The sequence below is a fragment of the Myotis nattereri genome (assembly GCF_964212035.1).
Source record: "Myotis nattereri genome assembly, chromosome: 2".
NCBI lineage: Eukaryota > Metazoa > Chordata > Mammalia > Chiroptera > Vespertilionidae > Myotis > Myotis nattereri.
In genome coordinates, this window is record NC_138076.1 from 94,133,931 (window position 1) to 94,151,168 (window position 17,238).

A 17,238-nucleotide genomic window follows, 5' to 3' on the forward strand; every position below is an offset into this window, starting at 1 on the left:
AGCATTTTGGAGGCAGTGATATGTGAAAATACTGCATACTGCCTTCCTAAAAATCACCCCTGGAATGAGTACTGAAAATTATTAATTTAAGGCTCGTAGGGGGTGGTTCAATAAATTTAAGAAGTGTTTGTTTATAGATTAAACAGTACATTAGACATGTACTGTATATAAGACAGATTAAAACAAGGAATTATTTGGTGGTCTGGAGCAAATTAATTCAATTTACATTATTTATAATGGGAAAAAGTAATTCTTTTTTTTTTTTTAACAAATTGCTTCTGAACAGCCTTCCAGAACAAATTAAGTTCAAAAACTGAGGTTTCACTGTCTCTTCTCTGTTGCTTTATTAATTTAGTCTCTCTTTTTTCTTTCTTTTTTTTTGCATAAACATTTATTTACTAACGAAATGGTCGCTCTTAATTAAACCAATTCAGAAATAGTTGCATGTAACATGGTTGTGATAACTGAACACAGTAATGGGAAAAAAGTGTGGAGAAATTTGCTCATTGCACTGAGCTTATTTATCCTCATGGCTAATTCCCATCTGGAAAGATGATGGAATTTTTACTCCATTTTCTCACAGATCCGAGTACAGTTGACATTGTACATGACACATTCCACCACTAGCCTCCCGCCCTCCAGCCGCCGCATGATGGTGCTCTCCTTCCCGTCCCACTTCTGGTGCTGGACCAGCGCGCCATTGACGAAGTGGCAGACGGTCTGAGTTTTCCTGCCATCTGCTGTGATCTCTTCAAACTTCTCTCCCAGGTTGCATGAGAACTGGGTGGTCTTCAGCGTGCTCTCAGTTTTGACAGTGAGGTTTGCTGTCGGAAGAGATGACACAATCTGGCTTGGCCATGGCGCCCATTTTCCACAGAGCCATTCCCAGCCTAATTCCTTCATGTACTCGTCGAAGTGAAAGAACCAAGCAGAAACACACCCTCCTCCCTCTTCAAGGACCAAGCAGAGACACACTATCCTCCCCCTCCTCTATCTTGTCTTGCAAGGCTGGGCCCTCAGCCCAAGCCCCCTCCTTTTCTGAGTGACCACAAGAATGCCGGTATGGACCAATGAAGCTCCAGGAATGCAGCTAAGGTCCTAATAAGGCTATAGTGGGGGACGGCTCTAACCTTCAGAATGTGCTGGTCACTTCCTGACCCTTATGCTGTAAAACCCTGACCTAAATGACCAATCCCTGTAACACACGTCACCCCCTAAGCCCACCCAAATAACTAGCCCTATATAACCTTTGTTCTTCTGGGACACGCTCTCTCGCCTTACCGCTGCGTCAGACAGGCTGGGAGCCAATCCTAGAATTGATTAAAGACTCCTTGCTTTTGCATCGGAAGAGGCTCCCTGGTGGTGGATTTTTGGGGACCCGAACTCTGGGCACAACAGAAGCCTTTGCTCTCCACTAAGTGCTATCTCCCTACCAGCTGCTGGATGGAGGCCATGGTGGGCACGGAGTCATGCGAGACCTGAGCGGAGCGGAGTGGGATGATGGGAGTGCGGCCTCTTTTCTTTCCTATCTCTAACTTTTCTCACTCTGTTTTTCTTCTTTCTCCTGCTTTCTTGTCTTTTTCACTTCTCCTGTTTTTATGTCTTTCTTCTTTCTTGTCTTTCCTTATCATAAGTTTTTTCTTCCTGTTTTCTTCCATATCATTTACTTTCTCCTAGTTTTTATTCTTACTTGTTTTCTTTCCTTCTGCCCTTTCATATTCCTGTTTCTTCCCTTTTCTTTTCCTTCTCATATTATTTCTTTTCCTTTAGTAATCTTGTCCTATTTTCTTCCTCCTAATTCTCTTTTCTTCTGTGATTGCTTTTGTTGTTATTATAGGTAGTCTTTTCTATGGTTTTGTTTTGTTTATTGTTTTTTGTTGTTGTTTTTTTTTCTGTTAGGATCTGCACAGCAGCTTATGCAACGTGGTCAGGTTGAGCCTACCAGTCACCCTGCCTGACAAGAGATTCCACCCATGAATGGGACAACAATAATTAAGACACAATTACAACAGGAGATCCCAAAGAACCCACACAAAGAATACTTTTAGAGCATCCAGCTCAGGAGATCAAAGAGATGGCACCACTGAGTCCCATAAAACACTTACTTAATAAGGCCACCCTATGAAAAATGCAAGGTATAGCAGTTTGATCTAATACATAGAAACAAATACAAAGGGACAGCAAAAATAGGGAGACAAAGAAATAGTCCCCAAATGAGAGAAAATGAGGAAACTTCAGAAAAGGAGCTAAACAAAATGGAGGCAATTTATCAGATATAAATTTCAAAGTAATGGTTATAAAGATACTCAAGGAAGTTAGTGAGAATTACAAGAAACATAGTGGAAACTACAATAGCATGAAAAAAGAAATAGAAACCATGAACAGGAACCACTCAGAAATGAAAAATAACATGTCTGACATCAAGAATGCACTGGAAGGAATCAAAGGTTGAGTGAATAAGGCAGAAGATTGAATAAATGACTTGGAACACAAGATAGAAAAACATCCAATTGGCGCAGCAAAAAGAAAAATGAATTAAAAAGCAGAAAGGGAAAAAAAAGGCAGGAGGATAATTTAAGGAAACTTTGGGACAACATGAAATGTAACAATATTCACATCATAAGGGTACAAGAAGGAGAGGAAAGTGTGCAAGGAATAGAGGGTCTATTTAAAGAAATAATGACGAAAATTTCCTAACCTGGTGAAGGTAAAAGTCACACAACTTCAGGAAGCACAGAGAGTTCCAGTCAAGATGAACACTAAGACACACACTCCAAGACACATAGTAATTAAAATGACAAAGAAATTAATAGTAATTAAAGACTTAGTGGATAGAGCATCAGCCCACAGACTGAAGGGTCCTGGGTCCAATTCTGGTCAAGAGCATGTACCTTGGTTTCAGGTTTGAGCCCCAGCCCTGGGTGCACACAGAGGGTGGCCAATTAATGTGTTTCTCTCACATGGACATTTCTCCTCTCTCTCTGTCTCTCCCCTCCCATCACATCTTTGGAAATCAATGAAAAAATATCCTCAGGATAGTTCCAACTAGAGGATATAACCCTGGTAAATATATATGTACACAATATAAGAATACTAAATATATATAAGAAATTCTAGGAAGACCTTAAGGGAGATATCAATAGCAATGCAGTCATAGCAGGGGACTTTATTTACTATTTTATTTTATTTTTTTATCCTCACCCAAGGATATTTTTCCCATTGATTTCTAGAGAGAGTAGAAGGAAGGGAGGAGAGAGAGAGAGAGAGAGAGAGAGAGAGAGAGAGAGAGAGAAAGACATTGATGTGAGAGAAATACATTGATTGGTTGCCTCCCACATGTGCCCTTAACTGTGGCTGGGGAACCTGCAACTGAGGTACATGCCCTTGACTGGGAATCAAACCCATGATCCCCTGGTATGCAGTCCAACTCTATAATCACTGATCCAACCCAGTCATGGCAATAGTAGGGGAGTTTAACACCTCACTGTCATTATTCACTGATGATATGATATTGTACATAGGAAACCCTAAAGAGTCCATCAAAATACTACTATAAAAAACCCTACTATATTTAGTAAATAAATTCAGCAATGTAGTAAAATACAAAATTAATACCCAGAATTCAATGGCATTGTTATATACTAAGAATGAACTCTCAGAAAGGGAAACTGAAAAAACAATCCCATTTAGTATTGCAATAACAACAACAAAAGATACCTGGGAATAAACTTAACAAAGAAGGTAAAAGACCTGTACTTGGAAAACTATACGACATTTTAAAAAGGAATAGATGAAGATACAAATAAATGGAAGAATGTATTTATGGGTTGGGCAAATCAACATCATTAAAACATCCACACTACCCAAAGCAATCTATAGATTCAATGCAATCCCTATTAAATTACCAATAGCTTATTTCACAGATCTAGAACAAATACTCCAAAAATTTTATGGAACCAAAAAAGATCCCAAATGGCTGTAGCAATCTTGAGAAAGAATAACCATATTAGATGGAACACAATACTGGATAACAAACTATACTACAAAGCCATTGTAATCAAAACAGCCTGATACTGGCACAAGAACAAGAATATAAACCAATGGAACAGAACAGAGATCCCAGAAATTGGCCCAAGCCATTATGCTCAATTAATACTTGACAAAGGAGGTAACAGCATACAATAGAGTAAATATAGTCTCCTCTATACATGGTGTTGGGGAAATTAGACAGGTACATGGAAAAGAAAAAAGAAAAAAGAAACTAGACCACCAATTCACACCATACACAAGAATAAACTAAACTAAAAATGGATAAAAGACTTAAATATAAGTCAGGAAACTATAAAAAATTCTGGAAGAAAACATAGGAAGTAAAATCTCAGACATTTCTTCTAGCAATATGTTTATGGATACATCACTTAGGGCCCTGGTCGGCAAACTGTGGCTCATGAGCCACATACGGCTCTTTGGCCTCTTGAGTGTGGTTCTTCCACAAAATACCACGTGCGGGTGCACACGTACAGTGCAACTGAAACTTTGTGGCCCATGCACAGAAGTAGGTATTTTGTGCAAGAGCCACACTCAAGGGGCCAAAGAGCCGCATGTGGCTCGCAAGCTGCAGTTTGATGACCACTGACTAGGGCAAGGGAAACAAAGGGGGAAAATAAACAAATAGGACTACATCAAAATAAAAACCTTCTGCACAGCAAAAGAAACCATCAACAAAATGAAAAAGGATCCTACTATACGGAAAACTATATTTTCCAATGATACATCTGATAAGGGTTTAATTTCCAAAATATACAAAGAACTCACTAAACTCAACACCAAAAAGACAAACAATCCAATTTAAAAAGTGGGCAGAGGACCTGAATAGACACTACTACAAAGAGGACATACAGATGGCCAATATACATGTGAAAAAGTTCTCAAAAGTCAGTCAACCAACCAGTCTATGATGTGCACTGACCACCAGGGGGCAGACGCTCGGACTGTTATGTTAGCTTGCTGCTGGGGTCCAGCCAATCGGGACTGGGCGAGACAGGCCCAACAAGCCCTGGAGCTCTCCCAGGGTTCCTCCCTTGCTGGCCAACCTCTCCCATCCCTCCCCCACCCCGATCATGCACTGGTGGGATCCCTCAGCCTGTCCTGTGCCCTCTCGCAATCCAGGACCCCTCAGGGGATGTAAGAGAGCCAATTTCAGCCTGATCCTGCAGACCAGGCCTAAGGACCCCACTGCTACATGAATTCGTGCACCGGGCCTCTAATGAGGCTATAAGAAAGAAGAAGCTCTTACCCTTTGAGATAGTATGGAGGGATCTGGAGACTATTATGCTAAGCAAAATAAGCTAGTTAGAGAAAGACAAATATCACGTGATCTCACTTATATGCGAAATATAATGAACAAAATGAACTAATGGACACAATAGGTCCAGAGATAGGGATGCATGGAATAGAATAACAGATTATAGTGGAGTAGGAGGGGACAGGAAGAGATTAACAAAGAACATATATGCATATATTAGTAACCTAGGGACACGGAAAATAGTATGGGGAAGGTCTCGGTTGGGGCTGGGGTTTAGTGGAGGGGGGCAAAAAGGGAGAAATGGGAGTCACCTGTAATACTGTCAACAATAAACAAAACAAAATAAAACAGAAAAACTTCAGTTTGTTATAGATAAAAAAGCCTTTGAAAGTCAATTAAAATGTCACTCAATATCTAAAATTATAGAACCTCAAATGAGTCTTTATAAATTGTTTTAATAGAGTTTAAAGTCTAGCACTTATCAAAATACTTTATGCATAGTAGGTTTCCTATGAAATTATTCTGGAATGAGTGACTGAATTCATGAGTATGCTTTTGAAAAATAGACATTTTTCCTTTTATTATGTTTGGAAGGTTTGTTTTTCTGTTTTAATCTATGATATAGCTTGCATGACATTTTCTTATTAGTAATATGTGTGTATATGTTTTTAAGGAATCCAAGGATAACTCTCCAGTTTAAATAAAGGAAAGGAAATAACTCTCATCATGAAAGACAAAAAGAAATGACTAAATACCTGGCCAAAATATAATTAAGAACAGAAACAAAGTTTTTGTGTTTGCAGTAAGATATAGGGTGTCCCAAAATTCACGCAAGATTTGCAATTCAATTCAATTGCAAATCTTGCGTGAATTTTGGGACACCCTATATAAGCGGTAAAAAGAAAAGGAGTTTATTAACGTTTAAGAAAATATAAAACCCTTCTCTACGCAGCAGAATGAAAACACACAAAATAACTGTATACATTTCAGCCTTTATGCTGGTGAAAAGTAAAGACATTTCCCAGTATACATTTATATATATAAAAACCTAAGTGACACTTATGAAGGACAACTGGAATGACCAGAATGATTGGTTGCTATGACATGCACTGACCACCAGAGGGCAGATGCTCAATGCAGGAGCTGCCCCCAGCCCCTTGCCCGGGTCCCCGATGGGGCCTGCTGGCCAACCTCCCAGCTCCTCCCCCGTGACCAGCAGGTCTCGATTGCCTGATCTTGGCCAGGCCCTTGGGCTGGGCTGGGGAACTGGGGGTGGCGGCGGACGGGGTCCCTTTCCCAGGGGGCTGAGGTCTGGCTCCCTACTTGGGGCCAGTGGCCACCCTCCTGTGTTCCTCCCCCTGGCCGGCAGGCCCCAATTGGCCCACCATCCACCTGCTTTGGTGGCATTTGTCCTTCTCCCTGGCCAGCAGGCCCCAATCGCCTGGCCAGGGCGGGGGTGAGTGGCGGTGGATGCAGGCAGCGAGGGAAGGAGGAGGCGGGAAGGTGGGGAACTTGATCGGCCCTGATCGCCGGCCAGGCCTAGGGACCCCACCCATGCATGAATTTCATGCACCAGGCCTCTAGCAATTAAATAATCAGATAAATTCAAACCAAAAACATACCTCTTTCTCAAAAGCATTTTTGTGTCCTGGGTTACCATGGTAACTCAGTTTAATCAGTGTATACTCAAAAAGAACTATTCATTTTTAGTTATTCTTTTATTTTTTATTTTTAGTGTGTGTGTGTGTGTGTGTGTGTGTGTGTGTGTGTGTGTTTACAATAAACTAAAGTCTATATTTAGAAATTCAGGTAAAAAGCACAGCAGTGCCTTTGGCTATAGAAGTTAAATCAGAAATATAAAGTAGCAATGAGACAATTTCTTTCAAATAGCAGGAAACACATTCTTTACTACCATTAAGTAAATCATTATTTGTGTTCATCTATTAATTTTGGATTTAAGAAGAAAAAAACAACTTTGCTAATTATGACATCTGACCAGATAACCCAATCAGTATATCTTAAATCAGGGGTCCTTAAACTACGGCCCGCGGGCCACATCCAAATACAAATATTGTATTTGTTCCCGTTTTGTTTTTTTACTTCAAAATAAGATATGTGCAGTGTGCATAGGAATTTGTTCATAGTTTTTTTTTAAACTATAGTCCGGTCCTCCAACGGTCTGAGGGACAGTGAACTGGCGCCCTGTTTAAAAAGTTTGAGGACCCCTGTCTTAAATAATAGAGCATGAAATAAAGGGCCATTTAATTTTTGATGACTTGAACTCCTTAATGACATTTCAGTTTTACATACTGTAGAATGGTTCAAAAATCTTTGCAGATTTGCTTAAAAACCCTGCTGGTATTTAGGAAACTTTTAAAAGGTAATGTTCTTATTCATTTGTTAATACACATTATTAATGTAAAATGCTTAGTCATTTACAAACAGATATTTAAATCTTGGGTGCTAGAGTGATCTGTTTTAAGATCTCAGGGATGTTATTTGACTTATTTACTCCAGAGCATCATGTTTCCTTCCCTCCCTCCCAAGGGGAAAAAAAGAAGTCTGCAGAATGGAGGCAAATTTCCAGACTAAAGAAAACTAAGATTTTTCAGGCTTGGAATATAATCCATAGTTAAAAGGAATGCCAAGTATATATATGCAACTTTTACAATTTTTATGAAACAAAAAGATGAATTTCAGCTGTCATATTCTTTCAGAATGAATGAGACATGATGAGATGTTACACACTATCATCCTATATAATAGAAGGGTAATATGCAAATTGACCCTAAAGCCACCAGAACAACTAGTTGCTATGATGCACACTGACCACCAGGGGGCAGATACTCAATGCAGGAGCTGCCCCCCTGGTGGTCAGTGCACTCCCACAGGGGGGAGCTCTGCGCAGCCACAAGCTGGGCTGACGGCTATGAGCCCAGTGGAGGTGGTGGGAGCCTCTCCTGCCTCCTCTGCAGTGCTAAGGATGTCCTACTGTGGGAGGACAGGCCTAAGCTGGCAGGTGGACATCCCCAAAGGATTCCTGGGCAGCCAGAGGGATATCTAACTGCCAGCTTAGGCCTGATCCCCCTGGGGGTAGGCCTAAGCCAGCAGGTGGAGATCCCTCTAAAAGTCCAGGACTGCGAGAGGGTGCAGGCCGGGCTAAGGGACCCCGAGTGCATGAATATTCATGCAGCAGGATTCTAGTCTATAATAAAAACTTCAGTTTTCTGCCTGAAGTTGACCGGGAAAGTGGTACAAAGTCTATAGCTGGTTTAAAAAACGGTAAGATAACAGATTTTAAAAGCCTGTAAACCACTGAAAGCACACACACACACACACACACACATATATCTATATATTTGTCCACTGTTTTTATATCTCACTATTTCTTTATTCAATATTCCCTTATTCCTACACAATTCCCTTTTATCCAGGACCTTTAAAGGATCAGAAAGACAAAACCTTTTGCATCAAATGAACAGAAAGAAAACAATGTTGGCTCTTCGGGGGCGCAGCAAAGTCAGCAAGGGACAGCTACGTGTAAGCGCAGCATTGAAGAATGCAGGCTCCGACCTTAGACACCGAGTGGCAGCGAGAAAGGTAAATCACTGTAATTAAGAATAAAATAGCAAAATGGCTTGTCTTCACGGGGTTCCGTGCAGTAGCTGCACGTGGAGCGGGCTTCTCCTCCAGCCCTCATTGCCCACAGCCTCCCAGGCAGCCCCACACCGAGGCTGAAAAAGGCAACCCAGCTCCACGCGCACGCACTTTGGGGCGAGCCGGCCCTCCGGAAGCTGCGGACACACGCCCCGCCTGGCCCTCCCTCCAGCACCATCCTGCTCTCAGCGTTCCAGTTGCTAGGGCCTGTCTCCTTGACTTTTGACTGCACGTGCGGTGAGGGTGGCCTGGGTTCTTTCTTTATCGACTGCATCTGGCCAGCAGACCCATCGCCTCCCTTGGCCAATATCTCGCTGCCTAAATTCCGAGGAAAAAGAAATAAGAGGAAAATTCGGTTGTTTTGAGAAGCAGCTGATTGCCCTAAAGGATAGCAGAAGTCCAATGTTTCCAAGCACCTCTTCAGATAACACGGAGGGAAAATAGCCGTCATCAAGAGGGAGGTACTGCCAGGGAGCATACCTTTAACGCTTATGTTCACAGTAATCTTTTGGGGATAAAACCGCCCACTTTTGTAGCTCCAAAGCGTTTCCTTTTAGACTGTCAACAGAATAGAGATGTTCTAGGCACTTTGATGTTGCCCTGATAACGGAGTGCACATTTTGGGGGTCTACTGGCATCATTTCTAAACAGTACTAATTGGGACAGAAATCCTGGAAAATCTCATTACACCGAAGACCATCTTATTTTGGATTAAATAGTTATGGCCCAACTATAGTGTTTGAAATGTAAAATAAGTCATTGTTACAGAAAGAAAACAACTTAGATACTGTGGGTCTTCAGAGGCTATCACGAAGTGGTGACTTTTTCATCTTTTGACCAAAAACTTTTTCCAAATTTATAGTGATAACATTTTGGAGGTAGAAGAAAAACAGAAGATCATTTTTACTGTTCTGTATTTACTAGCTGAAAGAGCACTGGCAGATCGAACATTTTGCTAACATGGGAAATTTTAGAATGATTGGCATAGCATATGTATTTTAAAATTCTCCATTAATTATAAAGCTAAATTTTACCTAGATTCTCTATAGAAGTTTTGAAGAATTATTTTCTTATCTTATTTTTCTTTTATAGGTATTCTGCTTGGATTCAGTATAGTGTTCACATAGAATGATTTTCATTAAGATGTAATTTAGATTCAAATGAATTATTTTTCAACAATAATTCAAACATATTCCAAAGCTTTTCAATTCTCAACTAATAGCTGTGAAAAATAGTGCTTATTATTAATTAAAATGCAAAACCACCCACAACTTCTCCGAAGACCTTTACCTCCAAAGCTCCCTAAGCTGCTGTTACGTAAGACTAAAATCCATAGAGGTATGTATATTCATCAGATATGTTATTAACTATTTTTCATAGAAAGTTCTCAATTTGCACAGCTCAGAATCACAATAGTTAAAAGACATTAATAACCAGTAACTGACAATTGTTTGTTGTATGATGATAGCATTCAATTTAATTCTACAAGTATAGTTGATTCTCATTATTTGTGGATATTGAAGGGATGAATTTACCTAACTGCTAAAATTTATTTGTAACCTTCAAATCAGTATTGTTCTGTGTTTTCTCTTTTTAACTTAACACTATATCGTGAAGAACACTGCAGAGCAGCATACAGAGCTGCTTCTCACTCCTTGTGAAGCTGTGTGCAGGAGGGGCGTATGTATAGTGTATATATGGTAACTCTCAGTCATTCTGAATATGCTCAGGGCAGTGAAAACACGTATGTTCCCAGCTGAGATATTCTGACTTTTTGTTCCAGCTCTCATATTGTAAACAACTGTACTTTCCCCAGCCTCTTTAGTGCCATGTTTTCTGAATATTTGTGCCTCTTGTTGGCGATTTTGCTGCCTAAAATATCCCCCAGGCACAAAGCTAAAGTGCTGTCTAGTCTTCTTAAGCATAAGAAGGCTGTGATGTGCTTTATAGATAAAAATATGTTAGATGAGCTTCCTTTAGGCATGAGTTACAGTGTTGTTGCCTATGAGTTCAATAAAGTGTCTTTAAAATAGAAAAACATATAAAACAATATTATGCATTGATTAGTTGTTGCTAATGTTGAGAGGCTTGCAGGAATCTAATCCTATTTTCCCTAGAAGCTATGGCTCTGTTGGATAATTCAGTGTTCACTGACACATTATAGAACAGTTTGGTCATAAATAACATGAATTAACTATTTATAAGCACAGGACTAGGAACTGGGGATATAGTGAGTAGAATAGGCCCTGTGAATCCTCTCCATTAGTTACTCTCTGGTGAGATCAAATAATTACATATGTAAATGTAAAATTACCCTGTGATTAATGCTGCGAAGTAAATATGAGCCACTTTTATAACTATAACTTTATATAATACCCTTAATCTTCCTTTTCCCTATATAGTATCTATCTATTGACTTGATAAAATTGGCATATCCCTCTTCTTTCCCATATTTTGGTTTCCTCTACCACCTGATTTTGGCTGATTGTATTAATTATTTTAGTGTCAATTTATACTTTTAAAATGTGCTTAGTCTATAACTTGATTTACAGTGTTAAATTATTACCTTTTGACCCATGGCTATTAAAGATGTTTAAATCAACACACCTGTACTACCACCAATTTCCTTTTTCACTTGCCCTACCAAATTTTATTATATCATTTCTACATGATCATTTCTACATTTTTATAATTTTCTACTTTTACAAAATGTTCTGTAATAGTAATACCCACAGTTATGTAGATTCACTGCTTACTACCAGATCTTTTGTTGTAGTTTTTCCATTCATCTTTTGATTGAAATTTATGCTCCAGTATAAAGTTTCTCATTATTGACATTTGGGGGCAGAATAATTTTTTTCAGTAGGAGGTGGCTCTTCTGCTTTTGGTACCTTGGAAATTCTATGACCTTGACTATTATTAATCCTATTCTCCAAAGGCTCTTGACAGAGTGCTTTGCACACAGTAAGAGTTCCAAATATTTGTTGAATGGGTGAATTAATATTTAAAATAACTGAAATGTAATTTTTAAAAATGAATACTCAAACACAAATAAAATTTTGAAATAAATATCTACAATTTGCATGCAGTTCTAAATGCCATAGGGGACTAATGACATGATTGATCTAGCATTTCAGGACCTTTCAAGACCATTAATTAAGCTTTAAAGATGAAATACACACAAGAAGAACCTTAAGTAACCATACAAAGTGGCATAGAATTAATGTCAAATTAATAGTAGAGACAGTATAAGTTAATAGATGTGAGAAAGTACCTGAGTAAGAATTCTGCTTGAACTAAGTCTGGAGTGATTAGTAAAAGTGGAATGAAATGTGTTTATTTATAGAGGACACCTGTGTAGTTTTTGGTGGCCAAGGACAGTCCATTGGAAAAGTAGACATTTAATATATCAGAAAAAAGCAGTCATGGGGAAATGTGTCAAAAATAAAGAAGTATGGAATTGAGAAGACATATCATTTTCATTAGGAAGATTTTCCTAAATACCCCTTTCCTCTTCACCTAGTCAGAGTGCTTTCAGTTATGCTTCCATAGTATCCCATCCTTTACTCCTATTGAGCAATTATCATTTGCTAGTATAATTGTTTACCTGCCTAGTTTCTATACTAAATTGTAAGATCTTTGATTGTAGGATAGTTCTGTGTGATTGTACCCTCAGCACTATGTGTACACTTGGCACATGGTAGGTGTTAATTGATTGTTGAGCTAACAAGAACAGTAAGTGTGGGTCGTATTAATCAAAAAGATGGATTGAGTAAGGTTTAAGGTAAATTTCAAAAGAAGAAAATTTTTCAATTTGGTTAGTAAGAGAAAATATTCCACACAGTTTTATCAACATAAGAAATAAAGTTATAAATGAGCAGCATGCCCTTTGTGATTGTCAGTAATATTCGGAGTACCTAAGGGTTTTCATTGGAACTTAACAAGTCATCACACAACAAGGTTAGGAGAAATGGATCCAGTTTATATATATATATATATATATATATATATATATATATATATATATATATCTGAATTGTCATTTATAAGATGCAGATAATTTGATGAAAACACTATAAAGCTATGTCAGAAAAATCAAGGGGAAATTTAAGTTAATGTAGACTAGGATGATGGCAGTGAATATCAGAAGGGAAAACCTGGGGGTTTTTGAGCACTTAACTATGAGAGAAGGTTAAAATGCAATAGCCTGTGTGAGAGTACTTGATAAACTGTAAAACCACTCTATAGCTCTAAATGTCATAATACTTGTAATATTTCTCATTTGGCCCACAATTATTTACTGACTTGCAGCAACCTGAAATTATATAAAATGCCCTAGAATGGATGTCTAGGGATATGAATTTTGGTCTTAGCTCCACCCCCATTGTGATATATGGCTTTAGTAAGTCATTTAGTCCAGTGGTCACCAACCAGTGGTCCGTGAGGTCTGAAAGGTTGGTGACCGCCTATTCATCTTTATATTCTGAAACAGCAGAACTTAATTAGATCACTGATTTTTAATCCTTGTATCGACTCTAAACCAAACTATGATGGTACACAAATCCATAAGAACGATAGTTTACTTCTTCAGTGATTCTCATGGTGGAAAAGGAGAGAGGGCATACCTTTGATGGGCTCATCTGCAGCTTCAACATGACTGAGAAAAGAATCTGTGAGCTTGAAGATAGACCAATTAAAAATTCTCAACTGTTTTGAAATGCAAAAAATAAAAAGAATAAAAACAAACAAAAAATGGAAGAATACTCAAGGCTTATGGGAAAATTAAAAAAGGTATAACATATGTATAATGGCAATACCAGAGGAGATAAAAAAAAAAAGTGAAGAGAGCAGAAGAAATATTTGAAGTAATAATGGCTGAAAATTTTCTAAAATTAATGACAGACAAGCTACAGATCCAGAAAACTCATGAAACACCTACCAGGATAAATAACAAAACAAAACAAAAACACATAGACATACTACACTCAAGCTGCAGAGAACTGAAGACAAAGAAAAAATCTTGAAAGAAGCTGGGTATGGGGGGTGAATATCTACCTACAGAGAAAAAAAAAGATAAGAATTACATTGGATTTCTTGTCAGAAACCATGCAAACAGAAAAAGAGTAGAGTGAAATATTTAAAGTGTTGAAAGAAAAAACTCCACCAAACTAGAATCTATAAACAGTGAAATAATCCTTGAAAAATGAAGGAGAAATATAGACCTTCTCAAACAAATGTTGTGAGAATTTGTTGCCAGTTGACCTGCCTTGCAAGAAATGTTTAAAAGAAGCTTTTTTTTGTTAAAGTAAGTTCAGTCTCATGATTCAGTGCACACACACACACACCCTCCTCTCTCCCCTCCCCCCCAACACACATGATGTGAAATAATATAGGTCAAAAACAGCTTCCTAAATAAAGGAAGCATACAAGAGAAGGAGTAAATGAGGAAAAATGAAAACTTTTACTTTTTTGCCTAGCCAGCGTGGCTCAGTGGTTGAGCATCGACTTATGAACCAGGAAGTCAGGGTTTGATTCCTGGTCAGGGCAATTTGGGGTGTGCAAAAGACAACTAACCAATGACTCTCATCATTAATGTTTCTATCTCTCTCTCCCTCTCCCTTCCTCTCTATAATCAATAAAAATAAAAAATCAAAACCCAAAAAAGCTTTTACTTTTAAAATTCTTACTTGACCTCATAATTAACTGTTTGTTCTAAGCAATAAGAGCAACAATGTATTGGATGATTTTAACATACGGATAAATGAGATGAATTACAGCAATGTTACCAGTATAATGATTGGGAGAGAGGAATTGAGAAGAATCTGTTAAAAAATTACCTGCAGCCAAGCTGGTGTGGCTCAGGGGTTGAGCATTAACCCATGAATCAGGAGGTCATGGTATAATTCCCATTCAGGGCACATCCCTGGGTTTTGGCTTGATCCCCAGAATGGGGCATACCAGAGGCAGCCAATCAATGATTCTCTCTCATCATTGATGTTTCTATCTCTCCCTCTCCCTTCCTCTCTCCAAAATCAATAAAAATTATATTTAAGGGATAAAAAATACCCCTGCGATACTCATTAAGTAGGATAGTGTTATTTGAAAGTGGACTTACATTAGTTATAAATGTATATTGCAAATGTCCTGCAAAACAGAACAAAACAAAACCTCATCACCAGTAAACTGTAGGGCAACCACTTAAGAGTATTAAAAGAAAGAAAGATTTCCAAAGTGGTGGCGATTTAAATGGAAGCTACACTGACACTCTCCCAGGACCAAACTGTAATTACAACTAAAATATTATCCTGAATAATTAACTGAAGACTAGCTGGAGAGAACCCTTAAAACCAAGGATGTAAAGTGGAGACCTCATAGAGACTGGTAGGAAGTGCAGAGGCACAAGATGGTTGGCCAGGCTTTCATAGGCAGCAGCTGAAGTTCTGGAGAGATATCTCAGCTGTGGGGTGTTCCCACTGAGAACTCTAAGGTTTAAACCTTAAACTGGGCTCCCCAGCCAAAAGCACCAGAACTGAGAAAGGTGACCACATACCATCTGGTTTTGAAAAGCCCCAGATCTGCCAGAGAGAGACAGCTGGAAAGGCAGGTACATTCTTAAAGAGCCAACACACAAAATTTTGTGTACAGCCTCTCACCTTGGGCTACTGCAGAGGGAGGGCAAAGTTGACTAAAGCTGTGTGAGAGCACAGGGTTGGGGGCTCTGAGGTTAGAGCTCAGAAGACAGCCACTCGGTATTCTGCAGAGGACATCTTTCTCAGGCAGACCTTTACCATCCAGGCAATTTTTGCCAGAGTGGGTGGGGAAGAAATTGTCCTACCCCATTGGGAAACCTCTTGCACTACCCTGCAGAAGCTCAGACTCATTAAGAGATTGAGAATAACAATCACCCTTCAGTCAGAGGCAGATATACGGAGGCTTTGAGTCTTTTATTTATTTATTTATTTATTTATTTATTTATTTTTAAATTGTTTTATTACTTAAAGTATTACAAAGGGTATTACACATGTGTCCTTCCCCCCCCCCCCCCGCCCTTGACAATCCCCTGGCCTCTCCTACCCCTGAGTGTCTTATGTCCATTGGTTATGCTTATATGCATGCATACAAGTCCTTTGGTTGATCTCTTACCCTCCCCTCCTGCCCCCCAACCCTCCCCGGCCTTCCCCTTGTAGTTTTACAGTCTGTTCGGGGCTGCTCTGCCTCTGTATCTATTTTTGTTCATAAGATTATAATGGTCTTTATTATCCAGAAATGAGTGAGATCATGTGGTATTTTTCCTTCATTGATTGGCTTATTTCACTTAGCATAATGCTCTCCAGTTCCATCCATGCCGTTGTAAATGATAAGAATTCCTTCTTTTTTACAGCAGCATAGTATTCCATCATGTAGATGTACCACAGTTTTCTAATCCATTCATCTACAGATGGGCACTTAGAATGTTTCCAGATCTTAGCTATGGTGAATTGTGCTGCTATGAACATAGGGGTGCATATATCCTTTCTGATAGGTGTTTCTGGTTTCGTGGGATATATTCCTAGAAGTGGGATCACAGGGTCAAATGGGAGTTCCATTTTTAGTTTTTTGAGGAAACGCCATAGTGTCTTCCACAGTGGCTGCACCAGTCTGCATTCCCACCAGCAGTGCACAAGTGTTCCTTTTTCTCCACATCCTCTCCAGCACTTGTCCTTTGATGATTTGTTGATGATAGCCATTCTGACAGGTGTGAGATGGTACCTCCTTGTTGTTTTGATTTGCATCTCTTGGATGATTAGTGACTTTGAGCATGTTTTCATATGTCTCTTGGCTTTCTGAATGTCCTCTTTTGAAAGGTGTCTATTTAGGTCCTTTGCCCATTTTTTGATTGGATTGTTTATCTTCCTTTTGTTAAGTTGTATAAGTTCCCTGTAAATGTTGGAGATTAAACCCTTATCGGTGATAACATTGGCAAATATGTTCTCCCATGCAGTGGGCTTTCTTGTTGTTTTGTTGATGGTTTCTTTTGCTGTGCAGAAGCTTTTTATTTTGATGTAGTACCATTTGTTTATTTTCTCTTTAGTTTCCAATGCCCTAGGAGCTGTATTGGTGAAGAAATTGCTTCAGCATATGTCTGAGATTTAGTTGCGTTTGGATTCCTCTAGTATTTTTATGGCTTCGTATCGTACATTTAAGTCCTTTATCCATTTTGAGTTTATTTTTGTGTATGGTGTGAGTTGGTGGTCTAGTTTCATTTTTTTGTAAGTATCTGTCCAATTTTCCCAAAC

At 38.9% G+C, this 17,238-nt stretch overlaps 1 protein-coding gene and 1 pseudogene across 2 annotated transcripts in view; one reads left to right on the forward strand and one right to left on the reverse strand.

Moving 5' to 3' along the window:
• Nucleotides 1–474: 474 nt before the first annotated feature.
• LOC308514687 (fatty acid-binding protein 5-like) lies at nucleotides 475–903 on the reverse strand (annotated as a pseudogene). Its single transcript has one exon. The product of its transcript is annotated as a fatty acid-binding protein 5-like (transcript).
• A 9,312-nt stretch (nucleotides 904–10,215) lies between these two features.
• The window catches only part of LRRC63 (leucine rich repeat containing 63), a gene marked incomplete at both ends in the record, with an annotated part of 126,885 nt that continues 119,862 nt past the window's right edge, over nucleotides 10,216–17,238 (forward strand). The window contains one exon of the mRNA XM_081083916.1: nucleotides 10,216–10,300. Within this exon, the coding sequence (XP_080940042.1) occupies nucleotides 10,216–10,300 (85 nt within the window). The remainder of the gene's footprint in view (nucleotides 10,301–17,238) is intronic.